The sequence below is a fragment of the Olea europaea genome, chromosome 17, assembly GCF_002742605.1.
Source record: "Olea europaea var. sylvestris chromosome 17, O_europaea_v1, whole genome shotgun sequence".
Lineage (NCBI taxonomy): Eukaryota > Viridiplantae > Streptophyta > Magnoliopsida > Lamiales > Oleaceae > Olea > Olea europaea.
The window spans coordinates 9,334,337-9,344,899 of NC_036253.1; the positions used below are offsets into that span (position 1 = coordinate 9,334,337).

The 10,563-nt window shown below is 33.5% G+C and overlaps 1 protein-coding gene across 1 annotated transcript in view; it reads left to right on the forward strand.

Moving 5' to 3' along the window:
• The window catches only part of LOC111365604 (putative receptor protein kinase ZmPK1), a 2,698-nt gene extending 1,683 nt beyond the window's left edge, over window positions 1–1,015 (forward strand). Inside the window, exon 2 of the mRNA XM_022986146.1 lies at window positions 5–1,015. Within this exon, the coding sequence (XP_022841914.1) occupies window positions 5–816 (812 nt within the window). The 3' untranslated portion in view covers window positions 817–1,015. The remainder of the gene's footprint in view (window positions 1–4) is intronic.
• The last annotated feature ends 9,548 nt before the right edge of the window (window positions 1,016–10,563 follow it).

A 10,563-nucleotide genomic window follows, 5' to 3' on the forward strand; every position in this document is an offset into this window, starting at 1 on the left:
TCAGATGGTAGGGAAGTAGCAGTTAAGAAACTGGGGGACGTTTTTCAAGCCCAAGATGAGTATTCAGCAGAAATCAGCACCATAGGAAAGATCAATCACATGAATCTAGTGAGATTTTGGGGGTTTTGCTCAGAACGAAGGCATCGACTCTTGGTCTATGAGTACATCGATAACTTGTCACTCGACAAGCATCTTTTTGACTCTAATTTCCTCACATGGAAGCAAAGGTTTGCGGTGGCAATAGGGACAGCCAAAGGCTTAGCCTACCTCCACCACGAGTGTCTCGAATGGGTAATCCATTGTGATGTGAAACCCGAAAATATACTTCTAGACGGAGAATTTCAACCCAAGATTGCAGATTTCGGGTTAGCAAAACTGTCTCAGAGAGGCGGCCCTGGTTCCGAATTCACCAGAATTCGAGGGACTAAAGGCTACATGGCTCCAGAATGGGCTCTAAACCATCCGATTACAGCTAAAGTCGACGTGTATGGATATGGTGTCGTAATCTTGGAGATGGTAAGGGGAATTAGACTTTCGAATTGGGAGGTCGCTGACGAATATGAGAACGAAGCAGCACTCAAGAGTTTCGTTAGGACAGTGAAGAAAAAAATTGAGCGTGGAAGCTCCATTTGGGTGGAGAGCTTTGTTGATCCAAGATTGAAAGGGAAGTTTTACAGAAAACAGGCAGAAACATTGGTTCAAATAGGCCTTTCATGTGTACAAGAAGATAGAAACAAGCGCCCAACAATGGCTTCTGTGGTACAAACTCTGCTGGAATGTGAAGATGATACAGAACAGATTTCAGACAACTTGTAATTGCATCATTTGAGCTCTAAGTTTCTTTTTTTCATCTTCATCATTTTTTTTTAAAAATTGTAGTTAGAACTTTCTCGTAATGTGAACTCAGAACTGGACTCAAGTTTTTCCTGCCGCTTAGTTGAATAGGTTATTAAATTTTGCTGAGGAATGAACACACAAATTACAGCATCAAAGTAAATAAATTTCTTTTCTTGTCCATGTGTAATTAAGGAGAAATAATGTGAACCCAAAAAAGGACTCACGATCTTCTGCCTTTGGGTTGAACAGATCTATCAAATTCGTGCAGCAGACAAATAGAAGCTTCGCCAGAAACCGTCAATGAACAGATAAAAGATAATTAGCATGATCAGATTGCAAAAATAACCTCCTTTACATACTATGGTGTAATTTTGGTCGGCAGAGCCTTTTCTGAAGAGAATATTTTAATATAAAGAGACCCCATTTTCCTATATGAAACTGATGGCATAGTTTGTCATCATACTGAAATAGAATCGAAGATCCAAATCTCGCTACTCTTTGGACCACTTTTAAGCTTCTGGTTATTTAATTGGTTAAACATTACCCATCATATAAAGGATTTCTTTTGTAACAAAAATATCACTAGGCTTAGAATGATCCACAACTTGCTTTGAGTTCTCGAACTTTTCCCGTTTAAAATTATATTTAATTTTTGTGAAGCATTGGCAGGAATATATCAACGTAAAGAGAAATCAAGAAAATCTGGAAAAGTTAGGTACTAGTTACAATTTAGTTTATCGCGCTCAAGAATGACATGCCATTTTATGACGGAGCCGAGTTGACGTGATAATAATAAGGACAAAAGGCAAGGGTAACAAAGAAGTCATGAGTCTATTTCTTGACGTTAAATAAATCACTAGTGATAGATAATATTATTTTGTTATTATTTGATGCATTAAATCAGATTTTGCCTTGAACACAGAATTTGTTGGGCTATTCTTGGTTCATATATCATTTTGTATAACAGCGAATAGTTAATTCAAGATTTTTCTTAGTTTACAAGTTGAATTTTCAAGGTCCTTTGTGTAATTGTGTAAAATTTTTGTTAATCTTTAAACTTGTCTTTTTCAACACAATTCCAATACATACCTGCTAAACTTAGCTAAATTTTTTAAACTCATTAAATTTTAATTTTAACCACATATTAGCCCCCATTTGGCCCCCCATTAAATTCCATTACATTTTTCTTTCTTCTATTTTTAACCAAATAATCTTTTCATAAAATAATATTACATGTAAATAAAAAAAATTTCCTTTTTTTTAACCGCTCATTTAAAAAAAAAAATACTATTCCACTCATTTTCATTTTTCGAAAATGGGGGTCAAACAGGGGCTTAATAGAGCTTACAACTTTCATAAATTTTTCTATATACTAGTCTTCGTCTCGTGCATTGCACTATTTATTGTGTTATTATTAGTGTGGAATGTGTAGAATATAGAAAAAGTTTTTGAAATTTTTGAAAATGTAGACAACTTTGAAGAATAATAAATGGTATAAAATATTAATTAAATGTCTTGTTATTTTTAAAATAGAACGATTGCCAATTAAAGACATAGCTGAACCCTATTCATATAGCATACAATTTACAGTTACATTCACATTTACTTTAATTTAACCAAATATATATATAAAAGTATACGTCAAATCTGTGCCCCATTATTCAAAAGATTACAAAATAACTCTGACTCATGGAGTCACGAGCACACAGTTGCAGTTCAAAAAGTCAAAAAAGCAATAAAAAAATATTCACTGTCTTTCAATACTTGATCCCACAGCATCAATTATCATTGAGACAGATGCCTCGAATTTTGGATATGGTGGTGTGTTAAAGCAAATCCCACTAGAATCATCTCAAGAACAGTTAGTTAGGTACCAAAGGGGTGTGTGGACCGGCCCTCAAAAGAATTACTCCACTATCAAAAAAGAAATTATTTCAATAGTCTTGTGTATTTCAAAATTTTAAGACAATCTTATCAACAAAAATTTTATTTTGAAAACAGATTGCAAAGTCTCAAAAGATGTTTTACAAAAAAAATGTAAAAAATCAATTTGCCTTCAATATGAAAGTTTCCTAGATTTTTTGTTGGGATTTCTTTCTACTGTAGAATCAAAATGATGAATACTTCACTTAAGAGATTACCAGAAGATTCAAAGTCAAATGGTGGTCTAAATTCAAAGAAACAAATTGTTGTCCAAAAACGGTTCAATCATGGATTCAAGAACAAAGAAATTTGGGTGTTCCGAAATTCTCAAAAAAAGAACAAGATGATCAAGCAGATTTTCTGACTGAAAAACAAAGGATTATTTCAATGTTACCAAAATGCAAAGATCCAAAAGAATTATTAGAAATTTATTAACATATTTCTAATATTGGATCTAAAAAATCAAGTACTCAAGAATCTGATCAAAAATCTCAAGAAACAGACAATGGTGATAACCTAATTGATTTAGGTTATGATGTCTTTCTTGCTCAAGAAATAAGGATCAAATGACTACAAGAACCCAGTTTTCACGAAGAATTGAGAAATTACAGGATTAATAAATCAAGGGAAATTCTTTTCAAATGTTGCATGCCAGCTAATCAGCTTTTTCTCAAGAGATTACCATCTATTCCAAGAAAAAGATAACTTTATTAAACTAGGAATCTTTCTTTTTAAAGTTAGTCAAAAAAATGGCTCAATTATTCAAAAGTGGGTTTCATATTTCAAGATTCTTCATTATGTTGTCTCCCACTCAACTATTCAAGATTCTTTCTGGCAAACGAAAGAAATTTCAAGTCCGGATTTCAAGTATAAGAAGACTTCAAGAGTTCATTCCAAGGAAGAGCAAATTTGGCAATAGAAGTTTATTTTCTCTTGTTATTTTTGTTCTCTAAAAAATTACTCTTTAATTTTTCAAATTCTGTAATCATTCAATAATCAATAAAATTTCTCTTTTCAAATATTTCTATTCTTAATTTGGATATTATTTTTTTTTTAATTTTCTGATTTCCTTTCCCCTGGGCTATTTTGGTATCAGAGCCATAAGAGAGTAATGTGATATTATTGTCAAACAATGTAGGCACAATATATTTAGGAAAACATTGTTCAAACCTGGACGTCTGCTGTTAAGCGTTGGTCAGCCCGTATTGCCGGTGTAGGCGTTGAAGGGTGGTCCCGTTGTAGGCTTGGTGAGAACCTATTTATTTCTATTTTTGTCTACATGGTAGTTTCACGTGCAAAATATACCAAAAAAGCAATTATGGATCGAAATGCATAGCAAAAACTTCAGCGGCTAGTTTCTTCCTCCAACTGTCGATCATAGTATCGGACATAAGTTTCACGTCTAATCCCATCGATAAAAACTCTATGAACTTGATAACGTATATCCCACAATCTCCCCTGTGAATATATATTTGTCATAATAAATATATGCACTCTCAAAATAAGTGAAAATCTAAAAATTTTTAAAGATATATTATTTACGCATTGTTTTGTTGTGGAACGTCTGTATGTCGACGCTATAGAAACTGCTTGTGTGGGTAGTTTTCCCCGAATAACAATCTTTCCTTCATCATTCTAGGAATCACCTTCACAATTGGATGCATGATTTTTTACAATTTTTCAAAACGAGTCAAACTCTTCATGCTGTCATATAATGCTGTTATATACATATATAGTTCGTTCGGCAAAGTCCACTTTAAGTGCAATCCAGTGTTTCATTTCCACATTGCAGGGAATATATAACGATGTACAAGAATCCCATCGCTTGCTCCATTCTGGATTTTTACCATATATATATATCTTGTCATATTTTTCATCCATTTAAAGTTTTCTACTGGATTTTTTTCTTTCTTATGCAGCTCAAAATCTTCAAACCTCTTGGTGCACATGTTAGTAAAAGCACAATCCAAAATTGCACAATCTTGTGGGAACACAGTAGGATATGTATGTATTCGTGCCCTCATCAACAACAACGCTATGTCAATGTACTACAGATGTATAAAGCCGTTTAAGAATGAAAAGAAGTATGAGAAAAATATAGAATGCTAAAGTACTTACATCACTATCGAGCCATCCAAATTGCTTCTGAATTTCAAGAAAGAAACTTTTTGGCTTCGTGAACATCATCATGTCCACATGTTCACTGCATAAAACAAATAACATAAGAGCATATATTACAACTTCACAAAAATAATTAATGTAAGAATAGTTACCTGTCAGGTGCATTAACCAACCAATTCTGTAAGTCATCTGCCTTAGCCGGATCTAGCTCTCGAAATGGGTCAAATGCTTTTACATTGTGAAGCTTCCTCCTCTTCTCCGGATTTGTGAACGAAGATTCAAGAACAAGTGACCTTTTCTTGATTCTCATCCCGCGCCCAATCTGACTTGACTTATCAGACTCATCTTCCACCACTATAGGGATGGACTCCATTACATCACCATGTGCTATAGAATCCATCGGTACACAGGTATCTCTCTCTTCCACATGAGTTTCATCATCATTCGGCAAATCTGTTGCTTGCCTTTGCTCATTTTCCACTTCAATGGGATTTGGACAGTTATTCATATCATCTGCTTGTTTTTGTTCATTGCCATCTACGGGCAACGTTGCTTCTTTTACAATAACTGGTTCATTCGCCAACACATAATCTTCCACTTCTCTCTTCTCATTGTCATCTTGATTCTCATCATTTTGAACTTCTACATGTACAAGTGGATCCTCATTTACATCACATGCTTCTCCAGTATTCATAAATCCACTACGAAGAGGAGAGTGATATGTGTAAGGTGTTGTTGACGGGTTAGAATTCTTCATCCACTCCACAACAGATGATATATTCTCATCAATTTGTCTACAAAAGGATGTGACACAATCAAACCTTTGGTCTATGTAAGATCGCATCTCATCTATCCGCCCTTCATTTTTCCTCTCTAAAATCTCTACCATCTGTAGTAATTGCATTCTCAATTCCTGAGCAAACTCATCTCTAGATGGATACAGAGATGGATATGATGTAGATGGTCCTGGATGAAATGTATGAGCATCTGTAGAAGTAGGTGGCCTATGAAAAGAAGATGGATCCCGAGGAGATGTAGAGGCATTAGGAGAGTGACAAGTTTACTGAGGAAGATCAACACGAATGGACGAATTTGCTACATTCTCCTTATCCACAAAGATATCAACTGTCGAATCCTCTACTTCATCCTCGAATCAATGAATCTCTGTCCAATATGCTTTGGAAGCCTCTTCCGACGTAGGCTTCAGTGTGAAATGAACAACAATTTATATGAAAAATGAGAGGCACACTTAGTTGTTATAAAGTACACTACATATTTTGATGTACATTTAAAATTTACTTACATTTGGTTCGTCCATACTTGCACCAATATCCTTGTAGTTAGGCATTTCAGAAGAATTCCATCGACATATTTTGGGGAGGTCAACCTCCTGTAGATTCTCACCATATCTCCGTCCAATAGATGGTATGGCTTCATAGGCCCAAATCTGCATAAGATGCAAAATATTACAATCTAAACAAAATGAATAATAAATTATAATTTTGAAAACATTACCTGCAAGGCGAGTGGAAATCCATATATTGAATATGGATATTTCTCATTATTTATCAAGTATCACTTCACCAACAATTTCCAGTCTCTCATGAATACATCAATTGTGCGGGCAAATGCCTTTCTCCCCCAAGGATAACTATTAAAAGCATCTAGGTCATCAACTATTGACAAGTGTTCTACATTTATGTATGTGTAGCTTTCTTTGGGCAGTAGTACCGTTTCCAAAATATATACAAGCCCAATCTTGCACTTGTCTTCCACACGCACTTTGCGACTTTCAATAGCTTCCTTCAAATTGTGCACCGTTATGCCTTCTTTACACCTTTTAAAGTGTTTCTTCACCAGTCTATCATTAGTCACAATATGGGGCTCCAACGAAGGCTCCTCACTAGCTCTCAACCCCGTTATCAATGAGAACTCGTATAATGAAAATCGTGTTGGCTTACCTCCAATTGAAAACCAGATCTCATTTTGTTTTTTGGTTACAATCATTCTCAATACAAGTTGGTGGATTAGATGTGCTGAAAAAGGTATGCGCTTCATTCGATATAGTTGTCCAAAACAAGATTCCATCAGCATTTCTTGATGAACATTATCTAACATTTCCCGAACATAGTCAAGTTTTTGAAGGGAAGACTTCTGCGAAGGCCTGCCTTTAATTCTATGTTCAGTGGGAATCACATAATCAAATGAGCATTCCATTTCTGTAATGAAAAACATAAAACAATCATGCTAAGTTATCAGAATTACATAAACGACAGGGTGACATTTTTAGAATTGCATAAACGGCAGGGTGACATTTTCAGAATTATATAAATTTGGCACAAGATATTAAGGATCAATTTAAGATGAACCCATTTATGAACTGGAATATATATGCCTATTCTGTGTGGGACTATAGGACATACATTTTCATATGCACACCATAATTAAATGAATGTACACATGGGACAGAATTGTTGTGTAAAAAGAACAATCTAAATAACCATTTCATAATGAGAAAACCTAAGAAATTAGATTCATATGCACATCAAATCAACATTAATTAAATACCCCAAGATGACATTTTCAGAATGACATAAACGATGAGTTGCCATTTTTAGAATTGGATAAACTACATAAATGGTAACGTGACATGTTCAGTAATGGATTGTAATTGGTCTTGTTAGACTTATTTACTTTTATTGATTTGCTTTTATCCAAATAGGTCCTCCTCCTGCGTAGGCTTAACATAAATGACAAGGTCCTCTTAGACAGATTTGCTTGTATCCAACAATTTGAAACTGCAACCAAATTGGACTGTAACGAAAATCATGTCTTTAATTCTACTAGGTCAACAAGTAGTGATCCAACATTCTACAAGTAAAGCTGACACTAAAAAAAAAAAAAACTATATGAATAATCTGACATTAAGTGTTCAAGAAAGATAGCCTAATTTAGTTATGTCTAATTCAAATGCAAATTGAAGTATGACGAGAGAAATTAATAGACGACAATTCAAAAGATCAATTAATGAAAATGGCAAGAAAGAAATTACTATCCAAATTCACAAGGATTATAAATTCTACCATAATTATCCCAGTAAAATAGTCGATCATGCATGTTTTCTGCAATTTTGAAGTAATTAAATGTTAAAGTAAAACAAAGAGTTATTAGCTAAGACAAACAACCTCATATGAACATAAGCAGTCGTGGGACCAACACATGCCTTAACGACCTAAGTCACCATTCCCTTAATTTATACCTAATTAGTGTTATCTTAACTTGCTATTACATAAGTCACTAGTTCTTAACTCGAAGACCTATGATAAAGAATCACTTGCCTAATAATACTTTTACAGAACTTACCCTTAACTTGTACAGTTATAGGCATTGTTAGCGCACATAGAATTCCTATAGTAGTTCTCTGTTTTGGTCGAATTGCTCTAAACCTCTAATTTAACTTGTACAGTTATAGGCATCGTTAGCGCATATAGAATTCCTATAGTAGTTCTCTGTTTTGGTCGAATTGCTCTAAACCTATACATTATATGTAGATCCTCTACATATAATGTTCACTGTTAAAAACTCTTTAATCCTACTAAGAGTAAAATTGCATTTATGCATTCATTTATAGTTTTAGCTAACCAAAAACCTTGAAAAATTCAGAGAATGCAAGGGTGGAAAAGCATTTAATCTCCTTTAACATACATATCAGTTAACTTTAATAAAATCCAAGAAAACTTATTTTCGTTAAATAATTACTTCTTCATTTCATAACTAATTGAATGAGGAAAAAATGAAACTAACCCACAGAAATGAATGCATGCCCAATTCAACCAATAGTCTCATAAATCCTTTCTACTGTTTTCGTTCAAAATTATATCCAAATATTCGTATACCCATTTAAACTATTAGTGTATACAAAATGTAAAAAAAGAAAAAATCAAAGAGCAACAATACAACGCGAATGGACCAGAAAGATGGTTAAGATACAATACACTCACTTTCAAGAAAAAGAATTAAATGGGATACAATAACAAAATATTAATGTGTTGAGAAGCCGATATTTTTTTACAAAATTCATAGAAAATCTTAGTGACAATAGAAAATTGATGAAACCATTATACCTGAGGATAGACAACTAAAAAATTGGTTCCTTCAATGAGCCGTTCGCGATACTTGTTCGTGGCATGTGGTGGAACTGCTCGAGGTGGTGGTAGCTTTTCAAATGTAAAAATATCAGGCTCCTCTACCGTTATCTGCAAATGGGGAGGGAATATATAGAGGAAAGATGGTGAGGTACGAGAGAGAAGAGACAGATTTGGGGTTAGGGAATTTAGGGTTCAAAGTGTTTTTACATTCACAGAGTTTTGGAGAAGGAAAATGAAAAGGGAAAAATTTCTTTTGATGGAATGAGGGTAATTCAGGAAGTTTGTTAATTTTAGTTTAAAATATTTATTTTAATACTTTTATTATGGTCAAAGGCTAAATTTGCAAAGTGTATTAGAGGATAGACTATTTTACCCAATTTCCACTTCTCTTTTGATGTAATGCTGCTGAACTTCAGAGTTGAATGTGAAAACTCTTGTTTTATACAAATTATTGAATGGATGGTCATTACAGATTAGAAAATGATAATAGAATTGTGTTGCCCTGCATTTCTGTGACGGGACACCTAGAATGGTACGGGGTTTCACCTTTTCTTGCAACTATATGCTTCTGTTCCCTAAAATTTGTGACAGATGTCGTCTAATCTGTAAGTCGGGTGCATTATAGTAATTTGCTCTAACCTGAGAGATTTTTTTCTTGGATCTATTGGTCAAAGTAGGAAACAATATGGATAATTATATTTATAACACAATTTTTATTTCTTACACCACATTTTAATTGTATACAAGGTTCTTAATATTTGCTCATTATAGTATTTATATCCTTAATAGTTTATCTTCAAACTTTTCATTAGTTAACGCATTTTGTATTTGATAATAATTTTATGTCAAAAGCATTCAATTAACGTAAAATAACTTATTTTTTCATCATATCTTTTAAAAAAATAACTAAATAAAAACTACGAAAAAAATATTTTTTCCCTCATTTCAAGATGAAAACAAAATATTTTGATATAAATCATCAAGTACAATACGTGTTAATTAATTGAAGTAACCTTAATATTGTTGATCATTATTTGATTCAAAGCATCTCTCATCTTAGTTGAAAAGGTAAATAACATTTCAGGAACAAATCTAGTTATGCTTCCATGTTACTTTTGTATTATTTTTTCTTTTTACCTTTTTCACATCCGATCTCGCATAATCTTCTTCATTGCATATGCTAAAATTTATAAATCATCTATAAATGATTAAATTTAATTTTTAACTTCACATTTCAATGGACCTACAAGTATAATATCTATCACTCATTTCTATCTATCCATAAATTCTTTTCAAACGGAGGATAATTTTTTCTCCCTTTTCATTTAAATACAAGCTTGTGTAGTTCTATTCACAAACCCTACAAGAACGAGCTCTAAAGCTCGTTGGCCCAAAGCATGGCTTGTTTCGGATCGGGTTGTGCCAGGCCTCTGCCTCTTAGACTGACACGCACACAAGCCGATCTCATTTTTCGAATTTTCAATGTGTGTGTGTGTGTATATATATACACACGTTTGAAATATTAAAGAGAACA